General features: G+C 40.8%; 1 protein-coding gene across 6 annotated transcripts in view; it reads left to right on the plus strand.

Moving 5' to 3' along the window:
* The window catches only part of Nipped-A (Transcription-associated protein Nipped-A), a 494,348-nt gene that overhangs the window by 311,338 nt on the left and 161,634 nt on the right, over positions 1–21,376 (plus strand). For all 6 annotated transcript variants that reach the window (XM_069825168.1, XM_069825181.1, XM_069825178.1 and 3 more), the window contains exons 34-36: positions 1,432–1,637; positions 8,894–9,064; positions 18,311–18,517. In XM_069825168.1, coding sequence (XP_069681269.1) covers positions 1,432–1,637; positions 8,894–9,064; positions 18,311–18,517 — 584 coding nt within the window. The remainder of the gene's footprint in view (positions 1–1,431; positions 1,638–8,893; positions 9,065–18,310; positions 18,518–21,376) is intronic.

The raw sequence follows: 21,376 nt of genomic DNA on the forward strand, positions 1-21,376 counted from the left end.
GAAGGGGGGAGCCACGTGACGAGAATGGAGCACTCAAGGCGGATGCATGCGACCACCATGTGGGACCCATACATCGCAAGAAGGAACCAGGGAAGACCACGACTCAGATGGGCGGATATGTTTGTGAAGACGACAGGCAAACAGTGGTCAAGAAAAGAAAGGGACAGATCTCAGTGGAAAGAACTAGGACTAATACAAACTAGAAATACTTAAGAGTGTTACAATGTATAGTGTTAATAGGTTACAATGACGACTAATGCTAGATAGTATACATTAGTTTTAAAGTTATTCACACCAACAAAGTGACATCTCGCCTGAAATGGCTCACCAGACAAGTAATAACGAGCCACCTCTTTTATAGGAGGCCTTTGTCCTTCACGGGACATAATGGCTAAATCCATTCATTCATTCAATGTGTACATTATGCTGGGATTCCCTCCCCCCCTTACATATTACTGTAAACAATTGGGTGCGACATTATGCGATGGTATCTAGTGCGCGAGTAAATAGGTATGTTTTTTCGCGTTAATAAACAAATTTATGTCATTTCGCGATTCCAAAGTGCATTTTTTTGGGAGGTGTTTTGAGAAGAAGTATAAAGAAATGGTGCAAAAAACTGAGTGTGGACGGTTATATGACCATAGGTTTACATAAATACATATGGCTTAAATGAACATAAACGAGATCTTTCGTTCGGCACCAAAGTCAATGCGCTAGAACATTGGAGATGCGAGATACACTGCCCAGAAATGTTCACCCACTCCCAAAATGGCCACCAGTCGCCTTCGGTCCCCATCCGTGCCTCACACATGTGTGACACCAACTCAAGGTCATACTCACATTGTAGTCATATAACTGATCGAACGAGACCACATGTATTTCAATCATGTTATTGATCACGAAGTTAGTGTGTCAGAATGTATTACCCTGTAAACATTACATCGACATTTTTGCCCTGATACCCCATATGTCTTTGATTTTAAAGATGTATTCACATCAAAATTGAGGAAAATGAAAACAGTTCGCATTATCACATCTCACGAATTTCTCAGATCTCTTATTTATTTTGTGTTATACATATAAGTGCCCATATTGCATCTTATGATTTCTTTATTTGTCAGAACTTGAACATCAGGAAATTATTGCATTTTACTAGTAATGGTGGTGTGGATGATTCATCATTATTATTATTATTATTATTATTATTATTATTATTATTATTACTTACATCATAATTCAATGATCTTCACCATTATTATTATAATCATAAAAATTGTAGGCTGCTTCTCTTTTTCATTAACGTCCCACACCATATTCCAGAGAGTAATATATCCTGGTTATGCCTCATCCCAAGCTGTTTCCATTAGTGTAACGAAATTAAAATTCTAAATAAGTATTTTTATTGTAACATGATTGTTTTTGTGTTCACAGTGTTTCATAGTCTGCTGAAGGCACATGCTATTGAGGCTCGTAATGTGGTTCGGCAAGCACTGGAGATACTTACTCCATCAATGCCTGCACGAATGGAGGATGGAAATACCATGTTGACACATTGGACAAAGAAGATAATTGTAGAGGAGGGCCACTCCATGCAGCAGCTGTTTCACATCTTGCAGCTAGTAGTACGACATTATAAGGTACATCCACTCAACTGCCATTCTTTTTTCATATTACTGTTATCTTACTGCTGACTTTCCAGTCATCGCTTGTTCACATTTTGTTACAAGTAGTGTGTCCTTCAACCATCCACTATTGTCATATAACTGCTGACATTCTATGTAACAGATGCTCTTCAGTTAAAATAGTACTACTACATTTACTGAACCCTGTTTTTTACCGTGTTACTGTTATCTTACTTTTGATACAAGAGTTGAATGAACTAGAGCAGAACCGTCTTCTTAGTGCACTATAGTATACCTGCTAGCTGAACTCTGTTTTGTATACACCAAGTGTGGAGCAGGAGTTGTGAGGAAAGAAATCAGGTGGAGGCATTTGCATCCGTCACTTGCAAGCAATCTTCACTTCACATTAGGATAGGAGAATGGACTGTTGCAACTGGTCAACAGCCTACTCGACATCCAATGTCGAATGTTCCTGGAACTACCCATTATCAATGCTGATAGGTCCCGTTTATATCCATTGCAATCAGTTTTCCCTGTGTCTCTGTTTATCACTGGATTAGTGATGTGTGATTTGATTTGGAAGTAGATGTATCTATGATCGCGTGCTGAAGTGTCTGATGATACATGCAAGTTTGAAGCTAGATCATCAGTTAATTTAGTCCATAGTATTATGTTGATAACTTCCCTTCTCTGTAAAATGACAAACTTTGCTTCTTTACCTTTGTTAAGAATATTGAGGTTAGTACTTAGCAAATATTCCACTAGCTGTTTACCCCTTAGATTGATGTCAGTATTTCCCCACTGAACGTGGTGAGCATTGATATCAGTCCCTACAGTTATGTTCTTACCTGTCTAGTTACAATAGATGACTAATTTTTTCACTGCATTCAGTGGTGAGTTGAGTTCATCATAAGGAAGGTACACAGATGAGAACAATAAAGTCCTCTTTCTGCCCCCCTCTTTTAATGATATCTCAACCACTGTTACATCCCTGGAACAGAACCTTACTTGAAGCAAAACATTAATCTAATTTCTAATATAAATGCAAGTTGTTAGATTTTCAGTATTGGGACTATGTAGTGAGCCCCCGAATATAGTTAACTAGTGAGGATTTATTAATGATTTCAGTACAACCCATAGATCACAAGAACAATTCTTTCATAATTGAGGAGCGTTTTTTCAAAACTCGATAAATGCAAAATTTGAAAAATTGAGTTACATACACCATCCATATAACCTATTTGACCTTCATGATCTAATACAATCATTTCTCTCTAAAGACGATATTTGCCTTACTTATAAATAGGGAAACTATGAAGGTTTTTTCAAAACTCGATAAATGATCAGGAATAGATAAAGCAGAAGTCGATAAATGCAGTAAGTAAGGAAAAAGTATTTCCATTGTAATAATTTTATTCCTTACATTTCATTCAACTTCGCACAGATGCTAATTAATTATGTCTACGAACTGGCGGAAAGTGACTCTTGTTCTCACTGGGTTGTTGACAAGTTTCAGTTTCATTCTTTGAGAGGTTTTCATTGTGAATGGTGGTGTTTTTCCTGTGTTAATAAACTGAGTTTTCATTATGAATATTTCGTCGGAGGATTCTGATACTGATATGCATGTTGAAGAATGTTTCTTGGGAAGAAAATCAAGATGCAAGGAGAGTCAGCCAAAAAGAAAGATCTGCAAAACTAAAGAGGAACCACAAATAAATTGCAGACATGGACTTCAGAAGTTAGCTACAAATACCAAAGGAAAGAAAAATTGTAAAGCTGCTGAGCTGTGTTATAATGACATCACCACATTTCATCATCATGTGGCATCTCTAAACAAAACTGACCAAGATAAATTTCTGTTAAAGTTTATGGAAATTAGTACTCCTAAACACAGAATAGTAGCTACTGAAAATGCCAAGCGGAAGAAGAGAGTTTCAGTAAAATATACCATCAGAAAGAAGAATGGTACATTATTGCCTGTTTGTGCTGCAACTTTTCAAGCTGTTTCTGGTATGTCAAAGGACAGATTGTCTTACCTGGCTAACAGGTTTCATGAAACGGGGAAAGTGCCAAAAGAAATGCGTGGAGGGAATAGAGCAGAAGAAAAACATAAGGAACTCACTCTTGCCATTAAAAATGATATAAAAAGCTACAAATGTAGAGAAAGTCATCATGGTAGGGGAAAGTCTAAGAGGGGGTACTTACCTTCTCATCTTTCAGTCAATAAAATGTGGACATTTTTTTGTGCAAACCGGAATGCTTCAGGTTTGAATCTCTGCTCGTTATCCAAATACAAACGAATTTTCTATAAATGTTTCAACTTGTCATTTAAGACTCCCCATACCGATACTTGCTCAACTTGCAAAATGAATCTACTAAAGATAAAAGCAGAACAGGATTTGGAAAAAAAGAATGAATTAAGGACAAACTACAGATTACATAAACTTCGTGCGAAGCAATTTTACAAAATAATGAAAGATGATAATGCAGATATCATAAAAATTTGCTTCGACATGCAGAAAAATCAGCCTTTACCAAAGCTACCTGTTAGTGAAGTGTTTTATTCTAGGCAAATATGGCTATACAATCTATGCATCATGATCCATTCAGAAAAGCAGAGGAAAGAGGACATTACTTTTTACACGTGGTTGGAAACAGAGTCCACAAGAGGGTGTAACCAAGTTGCTTCAGCTTTGTTGGATTTTATGTGTGACCTGGAAAATAAAGTGAAAAATGGAGGGGCCAGTACGATTCATCTGTTCTCAGACTCCTGTAGCAGCCAGAATAAAAACAGTGTCATGATGGCTACACTAACTGCATTCTTGGAAAGAAGCAAGAAATTTAGCAATATTATACACTTCTTTCCTGTCAGGGGACATAGTTATATGGCTCCTGACAGAGTGTTCGGCAGGATAGAAAAAAGTTACAGGCGGCAGGAGACCATCACTTCACCCAAGGAATATTACGACTTATTAGAGGAACATGGGACTTTGAAAGTGCTAAACAAAGACTGGAATGTCAGGAACCTCAAGGAAAGCTCAAAGAAAGTACTACGGTCAAAACTGCCATTTAAGATGAATAGTCAACGTGTAATTATGTATAAAAAGAATCTGGATAAAGTTGAAATTTCAGTAACAAGCACTTACTTTGGAGATCCAGTTCAAGTTGAAGTTTTGAAAAACAAATCTTGCCATCAGATAATGTTAAATTCGACAGTTCTCCCAAAGAAAAGTGCAGTGAGCAAAGAGAAGAAAAATGACGTTGCAGCTTTACTCAAGTACTTCGAAATAACTGACGATGCAAGGGATTTCTACAAAGATGTGCTAGAAAGCAACTGAAAGTAAAAAATAAAAAAAATAATGTTAAAATAAAATTTAATTTAGATTAGGTAAAAAAATGTTATACAGTTTAGCAACTTCATGATACATTTTGTTTAGTTTAATGTATGCATTATTGTGTATCTAAAATAAACTATGTAACAATATAAAGAAAAAATTGTTAAATTAAAATTAAATTACATAAAAATGTTATTCAGTTTACTTTATGTAATACATTGTTAGTTCAATGTATCCATTATTGTGCATCTAAAATAAATAATGTAAAAGTGTATGCCAAAAATCAATAAATACTGGAATTTATGCAAAAAAAAAATATAGACAAAAGAAACAGGATTACATGAACATCTTCCACTCACTACTTATCATTTATCGACTTTTGAAAAAACCTTCATAAATTGACATCTGATTTCAAATAGTAAACAATAGACTGTAACAATTTTAATTACGCCATCTTGTTCATTTATTCATTGAATTACATGTACTGAAATACACATATTTTTAAATAAATAATTCTTGTCAAAAAACAAAAAACGCATTTTCTGAAAAAACTTGTTTTTGCATATATCGAGTTTTGAAAAAACGCTCCTCAATTGTTACGAGGAGTCAGGGTATTATTTTTCTATGTTAATAATGTTAATACAATTTTTGCACATTGATTTCATTACAAAACCTTTCGTTTGAATTTACTTTTCTTCTTACTAATATCAGTCTTAAAGAGGCCTTTTGTCGTTCTCTTTTTGTAGACTGACCATATATTGATTTTCTCAAACTGAGACACTGACTGTATATAAATATTTATCATCTGGACGATATTCAGTATTCATGGGTTCAGGTTTCTAAAGGTACGGTCACATGTCGCTACTTTTGCAGCGATGCAGTACAAAAAACTGCGCAACTCTCGTACTGCGACGTGTGAACAACGGTGCAACCTAAAAAATAGTGGCTGCCGAACCTACTGCTCACTACTTTTCCATGCTGCGCACAACTTAAAAGTAGCGACGTGTGAACAGGGTTCTCAGGGTTGCAGCCGCAGCATTTTTGATATCGGTTTTGTTGAAACTTTTGCTGCGGTTGCGACCAGTGTTGCCACCCAAATGTGCCAATGATACTTTTATTGTTAGATGTGATGAAAATAAATTATTTGTTGTTGTTGTTTTCTAATGCCAGGCGTTTGACAATAAAGTAATTTGACCTCTTGCACTCCAATATTTTTCAAAGATATTATCATGACCAGCCACTGAAGCACAGATTTTGAGGTGTTCCAAATCCATTTCTTGGTTTGAGGTGCACAATGGGCAGTTAGGGGACTGATATATTCCAATTCTATGCAGGTGTTTGGCCAAACAATCATGGCCTGTTGCCAATCTAAATGCAGCTACAGACGATTTTCGTGGTAAATCGGGAATTAACTGTGGATTTTGATGCAGAGAGTTCCATTTTTTCCCTTGGGATTGAGTTATCAAATTTTGTTTTTGTTGAAGTCTAAGTATGTAGATTTAATAAATCTTTTCACAGAGTAATACGTAGATTTAGTAACAGGTCTGTAAGTAGCAGTGCTGCCCTTCTTTGCTAAAGCATCCGCATTCTCATTTCCCAGGATTCCACAATGGGATGGTATCCATTGGAATACAATTCTTTTATTGAATGATAATAATTGAGAGAGCATTTTAGTTATTTCTGCTGTTTGAGATCAAGGTGTGTGTTTAGAGACTATTGATAGAATAGCTGCTTTGGAGTCTGACAATATAACTGCATTCCTAAATTTATTGATGTGGCATAGAAGATTCCCGAGACATTCACTTATTGCAATGATTTCACCATCAAAACTTGTTGTTCCATATCCAAGAGATCTATAAAGTGAGAAGAGACAGCACATAACACCTGCACTGGCACCTTGTTCTCTGGAGATCAAGGATCCGTCGGTGTATAAATGAAGCCAGTTTTGTGGAGGGTACCTAATATTAATTGTCTCTAAAGACAATTGTTTCAGTATTTCAGTGTTTACTTCTGATTTCTGAGTTTTCAATCTACAGAGAGGACTGTATGAATGCCAATTGTTTCCTGGTAATCTGATAAGTTTTTCATATAGAATCAGTGCTTTTTCTTCTATTGTCATTTTGATGCTGTTAATATTAGTGAGGAATCTCATAGAATCTATTGGAGTTGTTTTGATTCCACCAGTAATGAGTCTGAGAGCTTGGTTTTGAACATATTCTATGTCGTTTATGAAAGGTGAAGTAATTAAAATTTCTCCACAGTATGTCAGCTCTGGCTGTATAAACATTTTGTATGTAGTGTTCAAAGTATTCCTAGAGCATCCCATTTCTTTCCTGCTAGTCTTTTTAGAAGGGAGAATCTTTTACGAGCTTTTTCAGAAATGTATTTCAAATGGTTGCTCCATGTTAACTTACTATCGAAAATAACTCCAAGATATTTGGATTCATAAGTCCTAGGAAGGTGTTGGCCATTGTATTGAATATTGAATTCTCTTTCTTTTTTACCGAGTGAAAATATTTGGTAGTTACTTTTGCTTAAATTGAGTGACATCAAATTTGATGTATTCCATTCATGTAGTTGATTTAGAGCTTTAAGAGCAGAATTTTGAATTTTGTCTCTATGTCTGTAAGATCCGGAAGTCCACAAAACTATATCATCTGCAAATAGTGCTGTTTTCATGTTTGATTCCTCTAATAGGGAGGGTAAGTCATTTATATAAATATTGAATAAAGTTGTGCTGAGGACAGCGCCTTGAGGTAGATCTCGATATGTTTGTGTGTAACTAGAAAGTGAGTTATTGAATTTAGTGGCAATGAATCTTTGACTAAGGAATTCTGATATCCATCTGAACATATTTGCTGGAGATACCTAATTTCTGGAGTTTTAGTAATAACAGTTATTAAATGCACAACACAGTCTGAACATATTTGCTAACGATATAATTCACTTTTTTAATTTTCTGTAGTGTAGTTTCAAACAGGAGGGTTGCCAGCATTGATTACGTGAATATGCTGTTGGTTATCATTTAAGTATATAGGCGTTTTTAAAAGCTTTATAGTAAAAATAATGCCAATTTCTGAATACTAGTTAGGACAGGAAAGCAAATAATAGATAAATAAGCTTTCGCATGAGTTTATTAATAATGCAAACATAACCGCAAAATGTATATTGAGGAGTCAACACGTAGATGGAAACCTGCAGCATGACTGCAGCTGCAAAAGTAGCGCCTTGTGTGTGAACAGACTCGCAACCTCCAGTTGCAACTTTTGCTGCACTCGGGTTGCGCAGCACGAAAAGTAGCGTGCAGCGCGCTACTTTTGGCTAACATGTGAACACGACACGCAACTTTTGCAGCTGCAGTACAAAAGTTACGCTGCAAAAGTAGCGACGTGTGACCGTACCTTAAGTTCAACAATTCTGCATAAGACAACTTATATGAAAAATATCAGAATGCAAGGTGGCAATAAGGGCTTTACAGAAACTTGGAAGAAAGGTCATTGTCCAGTGAATCCCTGGACACTGTTGCATTATGGGGAATGAAGTAACAGATCTCTCTCAAAGAAAGCTACCACAGTACTTCTGAGGGATACAACTAACTTACCATTCTACAAAGTCAAATTACACATAAAAAAGATAAAAACAGCTTCACTGAAGGTTTTTGCATATGCAGTAAAAACAAGCTTTGGACAATCCTCTGCACCAAGTAAAATGCTGTTCCAGATGAACCAAGGAGAGATGCAGTAGCAGCCTTTCGAATGGAGATGGCATGATTGATTACACTAAGTTCAACCACTTCAATATTTCTGACCTTCTTAGTAGCTCTGGTATAGAAAATATTAAAACTTATCAATCATTTACCCTTTCATTTCATAAAACCATTGTTATGATTCTTGTGGTATGAAGTGTATATCCAATTGTTTATGTATTTGTTACTAGGTGTACTATCCTGTAAGACATCACCTGGTGCAGCACATGGTGAACTCAATCCAGCGTCTTGGGTTCAGCCCAACAGCAACCATTGAACACCGTAAGCTTGCTGTAGAGTTGGCCGAAGTGATCATCAAGTGGGAGCTCCAGAGAATTAAGGACGAGTCTGATTCGCAAGAAGTAAGTAAAGAAATTGAAAATGCTTCCAGAAGTAATGTTTCAGAAACATTACTTACAAGGAAGCCCTTGAGTGCAAGGTCGCAAGTATGATCTCTAGTAAGGTTCATTTGAAAGTGTTTTGTTAACAATTATTACAGGAAAAATATTAGCTGCATCAGTAAGGTGACAGAAAATGAGTGTCCGGGAGGTGCACAGATCAACCCTCTATGGGATCATCCACCTCTGCTTCGGCATGTGGGTGTGAGGCCAACGCTGGCTGGTCGGTCATGGTCCTTCATGGACTGTCGTGCCACGGATTATTATTATTATTATTATTATTATTGTTATTTTTATTAGTTACAACAATGTAATTTATTCGTCACAACAATAATTCCTTTCCACAATTCACCTTAAACGCTCTCGTCAACAATTGGATCTTCACTCAACACAGTATTCGTTATAGCACTCCACCGACGACAATGACAATTTACTTGGACTATTACGCACAACAATGAACTGTTAATCTTAACTAATATTTACAAAGCACTATTTACAAATCAGAACTACCAGTTCTCAGTTCACAGTTCTTCTATCTCAGTCACTCGAGTTCACAGTATCTCGAACCACAGACCTTCAGAGACAGTTCACTGTACTCGAACTCGGGTCCCTCCAACTGCGGTCCACTGCACTCGAACTCAGGTCCCTCCAACTGCGGTCCACTGCACTCGAACTCAGGCCTTCGGATGCTGACGCAGATGCGGACGCACACTCGAGTCGAACTCCGGTACACAAGACTGGCTTGCTTGCTCTGGCTTTCTCACTGACTGGCTGACTAATCAACTGAAAACTGCTGTCGTTCCTTCGCGACCGTAATTTATAACCACAGCGACGTAGCCTCGAAAGTTCCACGCATCTCTAGAGATGGCACTCCAGAGAAATCCAGAGCCCTCTCCTCTCTACCAGCACCAGATGCGCGCGCAAACTCGTCGCGTTGACGTAATACACCCTCTCTCTTCTCTCCACCGCGCGACGTCACTCAATGTTCCGTGGAGCCTGTGCGATCTGCTTTCTTGCGGGACGCTGGTCGTGAGTTCGAATCTCACGTCGCTGTCACATTGCTCCCTCCTTAGGACTGCTCGTCTCGGGCAGTCCCTTGGTAGGCTGCTAATCGGTCCAGATGCACCACCATCATCTTCCCTCGAGGTTGTCGCTGGATGCGGTACACCACGTCGTTGATCCGGGTCACCACGCGGTATGGTCCATCCCAGGCACGCTGCAGCTTTGGTGATTTCCCTTTGGTCCTGGTAGGTAGATACAGCCACACCAGGTCGCCCTCCTGGAATCCTGCAGAGTTGGCTAATCTGTCGTAGCGCACTTTCATCCTGTCGCTGGCCATCTTGAGGTGCTCTCTGGCCAGTTGGTGAACTCCATTCAACTTCTCGGTGAGTTCTGCCACATAGTCAGTTGCTGGCTGGTCGGCGCTGGGTGGCGTGCCAAACAGCAGATCGCAGGGCAGGCGCAGCTCTCTCCCGAAGACCACGTTTGCCGGTGTCATCCCTGTTGTATCGTGGACCGAAGCTCTGTAGGCCAAGAGGAACAGTGGGACTCTGGCATCCCAGTCTCGTTGATGGTTGGACACCACCTTCCGCAGGTGCTCCTCCACGGTTTTGATGTATCGTTCCACCATGCCGTCGGACTGTGGGTGGAGGGGAGTGGTCCTGGTTTTATGCACCCCCAGACGCTCGAGCAATTCTCCCATCAGGTTGGATTCGAAGTTGCGCCCCTGATCACTATGCAATTCCCGGGGCACCCCGAATCGGCAGATGAAGTTGTCAAGCAGCGCGTCGGCCACCGTCGAAGCCTCTTGGTTGGGAATAGCGTACACCTCTGGCCATTTTGTGAAGTAATCCATGGCGATTAGCAGGTAGCGGTTCCCGCGATCCGTGACCGGGAACGGTCCAGCAACGTCGATGGCGATCCTCTCAAAAGGAGCTCCCACGTTGTACTGCTGCATGGCTCCCCTGCTGCGGGTCCTTGGTCCGCGACTGGCTGCACAGGTGTCGCATCTTCGGCACCATTGTTCCGTGTCGGTTCTCTGATGCAACCAATAGAACCTCTGCCTTAACTTGTCCAGCGTCCTGTTGGCTCCCAGGTGGCCTCCAGTCACTCCAGCATGAGTCTCCTCCAGCACTTCCTTCACCTTGCTCCTGGGCAGGACAAGTTGTTCTATGTGGGTCCTTCCATCGGCCGACTCCCAAATCCTCTTCAGGATACCGTCCTTGACAGTGAAGGATTCCCACTGGGCCCAGTAGCTCTTGTAAGTGGTGCTACGGTTGGCGATATCGGCCCATACTGGTCTCTGGCCGGACTCCACATCACGTAGTAGCTGTCCAATGTTTGGGTCCTCCAGCTGCTCCCTCCTTATGGCGGCGTTATCCCATCCTGGGCTCGGCTGGGCGGCAATTGCTCGGACTGCGTGGGCGCCATCCCGCTCTTCTACTTTCAGGCAGTGTTTACAGCCATCCGTGCACGGGCGTCGTGATAAGGCATCAGCGTTGGAATGTTTCTTCCCTTGTCGGTGTTCGGAGGTGAAGTTGTACTCCTGCAGTCGTTGAACCCAACGGGCGGTCTGCCCCTCCAGATTCTTGAAGCCCAATAGCCAGGTGAGTGCAGAATGGTCTGTCCTCAGATGGAATTCCTGGCCATACAAATATTTGTGGAAGTGCTTCAGGGCTTCCACAATGGCAAGAAGTTCTCTACGCGTCACACAGTAGTTTCTCTCAGCCTTGGATAGTGTTCGGCTAAAGTAGGCAATCACCCTCTCTTGCCCGTCCTGTTCCTGAGAGAGTACTCCGCCGATGCCTACGTTGCTAGCATCCGTGTCGAGCGTGAACTTCCTTCCAGGGATGGGATATCCCAGTACAGGAGCAGTGCAGAGCGCCTCTTTCAGCGACTGGAAGGATGACTCCGCCTCGTCTGTCCACTGGAATTGTCGTTTCTCCTCGGTCAGCTGGGTTAGAGGCTTAGCGATGTTGGCGTACCCAGCTACGAACCTTCTGTAATAAGTGCAGAGGCCGAGAAAGCGGCGCAGCTCCTGCTTGTCCCTCGGTCTCGGCCATCCTCTGACGGCTTGTAGCTTCTCCGGGTCCGTGGCCACTCCGTTGGTCCCTACTACGTGTCCCAAGTAGTTGACCTTCTTCTGGAATAGATGACATTTCTTCGGGTTCAACTTCAGTCTGGCTTGTTGCAGTCTCTCGAACACTTTCCTCAGGTTCAACAGCTGTTCGCCGAAAGTCTTGCCCACCACGATGACGTCATCAAGGTACAGCAAACAGGTGTCGTATGTCAGGCCTCTCATTACGGACTCCATTAGTCTCTGGAATGTAGCCGGAGCGTTGCAGAGGCCGAACGGCATAATGGTGAACTGCCATAGTCCCTGGCCTGTAGAGAATGCCGTTTTCTCCTTGTCCTCAGGATGTAGCGCCACCTGCCAGTATCCTGACTTGAGATCCAACGTCGAGAACCACTCTGCTCCCGCCAGGGTGTCCAAGGTGTCGTCAATTCGTGGAAGCGGAAAGCAGTCCTTCTTAGTGACGTCATTCAGTCTTCTGTAGTCCACGCAGAAACGCAGGTCCCCATTCTTCTTCTTCACCAGTACCACAGGTGATGACCAAGGGCTGTCGGATTCCTCGATGACCCCTCTTGCTTTCATGCCCTCCAGTTGGCTGTCAATCTCCCTCTGTTTAGCTAGAGGGACGCGTCGAGGAGGTTGTCTGATTGGGCGAGCATTTCCGGTGTCGATGCGGTGCTGAACTTTCTCCGTTCTCCCATAGTCGTTTTCAGACAGACTGAATACGTCCTGAAATTCTGTCAGTAGATCGTGGACTTGTCTTCTTTCTCTTTTGCTTAAATTCGCCGGCAATTCTCGAGCCAGCTCTTTCATTGATGGGTCTAGATCTGGACGTGGTCGGTGACACTCCTCGTTATCTGCCAGAGACGTCACAGACACCACCGGCTCGACGTTACCTAGTACAGTTCCGCTAGGCACCTCCTTGTCCCGATTGGTGACATTCAGGACTCTCACCGGTACCACCTTCTGATTCGGGAGTAGGGATCTGGCCACATAAACCCCATCTATGGGAGTTGTTTGCGAATCGAGGAGCAGGTTTCTCTTAGGTTGTCCGTCCAGTCTTGCCGTCACCACCATCTCGCAGCCTGCCGGGATTGTCACATGATTCTCCAAGGTGAGTCTGCTGGCCATGGGTTGGTGTTCGACGTCCCTCAGGAACACTTCATCCTGACCAAAACGCAGGATACGGCGCCTGACGTCCACCGTTGCATCGAAGATCCGCATAACGTCGAGTCCCAGGATGACGTCTTCAGTGATGTTGGCGACGAACACCCACATCTCCAGTCTCCTCTTTCCCAATGTCAGATCCAGGAAAACCTCCTTTTGTATGGGCAGGTTCTCGCCTGAGGCAGTACGTAGCTCATACCGGCGCAGCGGCATCCTCCCAGGTAGGCCACGCACGACTTCCGGTCTGGCGATAGTGAGCGACGCCCCGGTGTCTACCAGTACTCTGCATGGGCGGCCTCTTATCCATCCGTCAGCAATCAGCCCATCGTCGCATCTTCTGTTAACCGTCTTCAAGATCAGCCGAGGGGATGGTGATGACGGCGCCGACGTGCCCCTCATCGCATCGGCCCCTTTTAGTTTTCCTGTTTGTGACCAGATTGGTCACAGTCCCTCCTCAGGTGCCCAGGCTCGCCGCAGGACCAGCAGGTAGGCAATCCTCGTCTTCGTCGCTCGGGTGATTTCGGTTGACGCTCCTCGACGTCGGCCGCCGCGACGCTCCTAATCCGGTGCGATGCCGAGACGTTCGCAGTCAACTTGGCTGCCTCCATCCTGAGCGCCAGAGCTGCGTTGATGGTGCGATGCTCTGCTAAGAGTAGCTGTTGTCTTATTTCCGGGTCTCGAACTCCGCTGCCGAAGGTGTAGGCCGCCTCTCCAGCGATGAAATCATTAGGTAGGCCCCTGAGGGCCTTATGGGCAAGTTGTTCCACCGCCATCGCGAATTCTTGTAGGGACTCGCCTGACTGTTGGACCCTCGTTTTTAGTTGGGTCCTAAATGCTGCAGCAAGTTGATGGTCACCATAACGTCCCCCAGGGCCGCCATTATCTCAGCGGCTGTCCCATCTTCTGGAACGCTGTGAAGAATCTCCGACGCCTGTCCCTGAAGCGCGGCCAGCAGCTGAGTAGTTTTCTCTGCCGGCGTCCACCCATCGTGCTCTGCGATGGCCTCGAACTGGCGACGGAATATCGCCCAAGACGTCGTACCGTCGAACTTCGGCGTCTTGACGTTGTGATGTCTGGCTGAAGGCGATGGTTCCGCAGGGCCACTATAGGGAGTCCTTAACTCTGTGGCCACTTCTTGCATGGCACGTCGAACCTCCTCGGCAACTATCTGTTTATGTTCTCTAGCCTGGCAATCCACCAACGCGAGGATGTGCTTGTTTTCTACAGCATGTTGGTCCATCAACACACACGTTTCCTCTTGACGACGTTCGAGATCGCGGATTTTGCCGTCGAAATGGTCTACCTCCTGTCTCAACTCAGCTACTGTCTCGTTTATAGTTGTAAAATTCTGGTTTAGTTTATCCAAATCGGCCTTAAGTTCGTCTTTTACGATGGCGACAATTCCATCTACGTGGGCCGAAACGCTTTCAATTTGCGTAGTGACGTCATCTTTCACTCCGCTTATGTCGCCTTTCACTCCGCTTATGTCGCCTTTCACTTCACTTATGTCACTTTTCATCTCCGTTTTCACATCGCTTATGTCACTTTTCATCTCCGTTTTCACATCACTTATGTCGTTCTTAACCTCACTGATGTGCCTGTTCATGTCGTTCATGTTATCTTTTACTTCACTGATATCGTTCTTCATTTCTGCTTTTACTGCACTTATGTCGTTTTTCATTTCAGCTTTCATTTCCGCGATGGCTTGCAGGATTTGCTGTAGGTTCTCCATTGTCGATAATATCCCACTTCTGACACCAGTGTTATTTTTATTAGTTACAACAATGTAATTTATTCGTCACAACAATAATTCCTTTCTACAATTCACCTTAAACGCTCTCGTCAACAATTGGATCTTCACTCAACACAGTATTCGTTATAGCACTCCACCGACGACAATGACAATTTACTTGGACTATTACGCACAACAATGAACTGTTAATCTTAACTAATATTTACAAAGCACTATTTACAAATCAGAACTACCAGTTCTCAGTTCACAGTTCTTCTATCTCAGTCACTCGAGTTCACAGTATCTCGAACCACAGACCTTCAGAGACAGTTCACTGTACTCGAACTCGGGTCCCTCCAACTGCGGTCCACTGCACTCGAACTCAGGTCCCTCCAACTGCGGTCCACTGCACTCGAACTCAGGCCTTCGGATGCTGACGCAGATGCGGACGCACACTCGAGTCGAACTCCGGTACACAAGACTGGCTTGCTTGCTCTGGCTTTCTCACTGACTGGCTGACTAATCAACTGAAAACTGCTGTCGTTCCTTCGCGACCGTAATTTATAACCACAGCGACGTAGCCTCGAAAGTTCCACGCGTCTCTAGAGATGGCACTCCAGAGAAATCCAGAGCCCTCTCCTCTCTACCAGCACCAGATGCGCGCGCAAACTCGTCGCGTTGACGTAATACACCCTCTCTCTTCTCTCCACCGCGCGACGTTACTCAATGTTCCGTGGAGCCTGTGCGATCTGCTTTCTTGCGGGACGCTGGTCGTGAGTTCGAATCTCACGTCGCTGTCACATTATTATATAGTAATGGACTTTAATAGCACAAGTCCTTTTACCAAGTTAAAATCTCGTATGTAAAAACAAATTGCTGATTGCTAACAACAAATGCACCATAAAAAAAGGGTCACTCAGAAGCACATCGATGCAGTATCAATCAATTGTGAGATGAGTATTTTTGTTTTGAATAGGTTAGTAAATTTCCATACTAATAAGACACAGTATGGGAAAAATATTATGATAGTGATAGTGAAATAAAATCAATATCACATGAAACTAAATACTGTACAAACTTATAAAAAAAATCATGCAGTGAGCAAGACTCGATGCACTTCGACATCAAGCCTTTGCCAGTGTTCTTTCCACATGTATGTACAGTGGACATTGCAGGAACTTCAGTATTTTTAAGTTTCGTGACTTACATCATTGTCTAAATTAGAAACAGATAACAGCAGAACAGGGTTAAGTTCATTGTAAAGACTTGGGAGGGAAAACAATAAACTGAATCATGAAGATAATATGTTGCAAAATTTCAGTATGGCTGTACTGCATGGCTACCATGATGGCTTCTCTAATCCGGACATTTTTTCTTTTCATGAGTGTACTTACTTACAGAGTGCTAATATTTATGCTTAAAATAAACTATAAATTATTCATGAAAACATTTATTTTATATTCTTCTAGCATTTGCATATTTTGCTGCTTTGTTTTTGTCTTGCATATTTAATTTTTATGACAACATTTTGTTATTATGTATTTGTTTTTCATCCTCTGTTTGAGTGGAAGAGAAGACCTTGCAGCCGTAATTCTGCTAGAATAAATAGAGCAATTATTATTATTATTATATTTACGGTTTGTGGCGGGATACAAAAACGAAGTGAAGATATTCGTAAAGAATTGAACATATTTAGTCTTACAAATAAAATAGAAGAATATAGGAGACAATGGTATGAACATGTCTGTAGAGTGGATACTAATAGAATGTAGTGTAGGCTTTCATGGCCGGATTCTATAGATCTATAGATTCTATAGATCTAGATCTAGATCTACTAATAGAATGGCTTGGAGAAGTTTAAACTATCGACTGAGAGAAGGAAAAAGAGACCAAGGACGTCCATGAAAGAGATGGATACAACAGCTTTAATAATTGGAGCCGGAACGAACCAGTAAGGTTTAATCCCTGGAAGAAGAAGAAGAAGAAGAAGAAGAAGAAGAAGAAGAAGAAGAGGAGGAGGAGCAGCAGAAGAAGAAGAAGAAGAAGAAGAGGAGGAGGAGGAGCAGCAGAAGAAGAAGAAGAAGAAGAAGCAGAAGAAGAAGATTATCTAATTCTTGACTAATTCTGATAAGTCCTGTGGAATAATGGAAACACTATTGTAATTCTTGTAAGCTCTTTAGTTAAATATAATGCAGAGTGATTTATATAGAACTGACACATTTCTTTCATTAATTGTTTCAAAACAAATTGTGCTAGCGACAACTTATTATACCTAAAATGTAGAGGAATTTTGGGAGATTATTTACCTCTATAGCAAATGTTGAAAATGTCCCCCATCCTGCATAAGGCACAACTCAACACGTCGTTCCATGTTACTGGCCACTCGTTGGAGGACTCTGTTGTCAATAGCTTGAATCTCCTGTGTGATGTTGTGCTTCAGATCGTCCAATGTCTGGGGACGTGTGGCGTAAACCCTGTCTTTTAAGTAACCCCATAGAAAGAAGTCCGGCGTTGTCAAATCTGGAGATCTCGGTGGCCACAGGTTCCTGGAAATTATTCGGTCGTCAAAGAAACTTGCAATTAGTTCCATGGATTCATTTGATGTATGGCATGTAGCGCCATCTTGCTGAAAATATCCTTGACTCCACTCTACATCATCCAGTTGCTCAACAAACTTTATGAAAATCAGTCGGTACTCTGCAGTGTTCACAGTCTGTTTAAAAAAAATTGGCCCCACTATTCTCTGTGCTGATATTGCGCACCAAACTCCGATTTTAACCCGGTGCATAGGTGCTTCATGGATGACATGTGGATTTTCGATGGCCCAATGGCGTGAGTTCTGTGAGTTCACATAACCGGATAAATGGAACCATGCTTCATCTGTGAACCATGTGATGGACAATATGGCAGGATTTTGCACAATGAACGTCTGAAACCAACGACAATAATTCAATCATTTATCCTTATCTGGTTCCTGTAGCTGATGAACAACCTTAACCCTATATGGCTTTAGGCTGCCAACAATAGGAATAAAACATAAACATCTGCGCATCTAGTGACAAGGAATCGAAACTCCAGAACATTCTGCATAATTTGGTGCTAAAATTGGGTCATTGAATGAATTTCCAACAGAATAATTAAAGAAAGAAATATGTCAGTTCTATATAAATCACTCTGTATTATGACATCGGAATTAGGAAATACATTCAATTCATCAACTGTCTTACTGTTTGTTCAGATTGGTGGGATGCCATCAGGAGCGGGAATGAAGAGACCTTCTCTTGATGATGCTTTGGGCCTCGACTCCAGGAAACGTCATGCATCAGGACCTGGTCCTAATATCATTCCCATAGTGATACCAAGAGTTGAGCCAGGGAGCACCAAACCAATAGAACGAGCACATGCAGATGCTGTTCTCAACTTCCTTTTGCGATTGGCATGTCAGGTAAGTCACACATTATAATTATGTAGACTACATTGAGAACAAAGTTCATGGCTACTGACTTTAATGAGATGTGATTATGGTGATGTTATTGCTACCCCTATTGCTACATTCATTTTAAGTAATTGCTGTCATGTAAACAGACGAATGATACAAAAACACTAACAACCAAAGAAGTAGAGATGCATATGAGAAACAACAGGCAAACCATGAGTCAAGTAGATGGACCATAGTGAAATCAAAACAAGCTTCATCAGACAACACTGGAGTTGCCATAGCTGTAGCATGAACCTGATAGGTCGAGCAGATTTCTTGTCTTAATAATAGACAGGAAATGCCACTTTCCATAACAAGTGTAAATGACAAATTTATTTTAATCAGATAATCCATAATCTCATTACTTTTATGTTATTATGAAGTATTAATAGATTTATATCGTCATACTAAGCACAGAAGGGGTAACTAACATTTTTGAGGAAAGTAAGTAAGTACTGCCATGTGAATAAGCATTATTTTTTCCATTTGTTTCTAGATTTTTTAGGCTGTAAATGTGAAAGTAACTCTTATTTTATTAGTCCTATCTTCTATTTTGTTCTCTAATACTAAGCAATGTTGGCGTAACTAACAAATACTAGGCAAATAAAGCAATATCTGCTATAGATACAGCCGAATTGGCTTCTGATATTGTACTTACTGCTAGGAAGGCTTTAGTATATTGGCAATAATTGTTTTCAGCCCTTTGAATCTCATTATAGAAGGGAACGTCCACCCAACAAAAGATTCTGTGAAATTAAGGCTTTTCTGTGGTAATTTATGCAGTCAGTACTCTCATTTTCAATGTTTCTATGATCTATACTTTATTGAAGTTCAGAAGTTAAATATCATTTTTGTTAAACTTTGAAACGAAGAGTGTGAATTATGGGAGCTTTTCAATATGCATCCTCATTCAAAAAAAGATCTGCAGATCAAATATGTTGTTGTTGTTTTCTAATGCCAGGCATTTGACAATAAAGTCATTTGACCTCTTGCACTCCAATATTTTTCAAAGATATTATCATAACTAGACACTGAAGCACAGATTTTGAAGTGTTCCGAATCCATTTCTTGGTTTGAGTTGCACAATGGGCAGTTAGGGGACTGAGATCAAATATGTAAGAAGTGGGATAGATATACACGGGCCATTCCATAGTGATACACTAACATTTTTTAAGTAACTAACTATGATCTTCGCAGGATATATAATTAAATACTTAGTAGTTGATGAAAAAGACATTACTGTCTTTTAACATACCAGTAAGCATTCCTAAATATAAACAAAAATTCTTAATGAAAATGAGTAATTAATAATGTAAAAAATATGAAATATTATATGGTGTGACACACGAACATTTTCTTGCCACTTAATTTATTACCAAAATGAAAAATATTCATATTATTGTGCCAAATGACATAAATGCATTCAGTTGTTTTCCAAACAATTTTCATTTGTGTAGCACATGTAACTACTAAATCACAAACTTAAAAAAAGCTAAGAGTGCCATTAAGAAATAAAATATTGCAAATATGTTGTGACACACGAACATTTCTGTCATATTGGTTATTAATTGTTTTAAATGTACTATATTACATCACTTCTTGTGAAAGACTTATACACTATGCCTACAGTTCTTATTATACAAAATAAAACATGCTTACACTAAAATACACTTTCAAATTTAAAATATCCACTGTTATTTACAACCATATGTGGTGATATTTCCGATATAATGTCATGTGACAAATACACCAATATGTCAGCCATTTCTACTTACCTTCCTTGAACATCACAGGCACTTTAAATTCTTCGCCACCACAAGCCTTTGTAACTTCCCCTCTATATTTCATGTCTTTTTTCTTTTACTTAGTCATTTAACGACACTGTATCAACGACTAGGTTATTTAGTGTCAATGGGATTGGTGATAGCGAAATGGTATTTGGCAAGATGAGGCCGAGGATTCGCCATAAATTACCTGTTATTCGCCTTACAGTTGGAGAAAACCTCGGAAAAAACCCAACCAAGTATTCAGCCCAACTAAAATTCTTGAAAATACTATCAAAAATGTTCAAAATGTATAAATATGATATCAATAGGACTAATATAGATTAAAAAGAGACCATCTTTTAGAATTGCTAAATGATACCTAGGGTAAGTTAATTAATATTATTAAAAAAACTATTTTAAATTAATATCACAGGAGAATGAAAGAAATACAAGGTCCTTAGCATTGGTCAACGGCAAATTAATATCAGAAATGTAATACCATTTACCTAATGTGCAAATAATTAACCAATTTATTTATACATAGGCCTAGTATGGTGGCTACCTATTTGTCATAAAATGTACTGTATAAGCTTGTTTCTTTATATGAAATAAATTTACATAAATCAATTTTTGTAAGTTTTTAATGCAAGGAATTAAACAAAATTAAATGATTTTTACGAACTTTAGGCATAAATTAAATGTTTCGTACGAATTTTAGGCCTACACACTATAGTTTTTCAACAATTGTTGTTTAGTAAACTGTCCGAACCTCCCAAGTGATACCAAGAAGACACCACTTATGAGGCAACTAGGCGAGGAGATAATGGGGTAGTGTGGCCAGTTCCTTTCCCCCTTACAACAATAAATTATGGAACCCATATTTTCAAAAGTGTTTAACCTACAGTATATGTACATCAGAGCGGGTAGAAGAGAAAGTGACAATACTTCCACTAGTCCAGCAGTTCGTCGCAGAGTGGCGCTCGCTCTGCTTTCTGTTCTCAGTTTCAGGAGCGCTATTCGAGTCATTGCAGATGTTTTTAAAATACCCACTAGATAAAAG

This window comes from Periplaneta americana, chromosome 1 (genome assembly GCF_040183065.1).
Source record: "Periplaneta americana isolate PAMFEO1 chromosome 1, P.americana_PAMFEO1_priV1, whole genome shotgun sequence".
NCBI lineage: Eukaryota > Metazoa > Arthropoda > Insecta > Blattodea > Blattidae > Periplaneta > Periplaneta americana.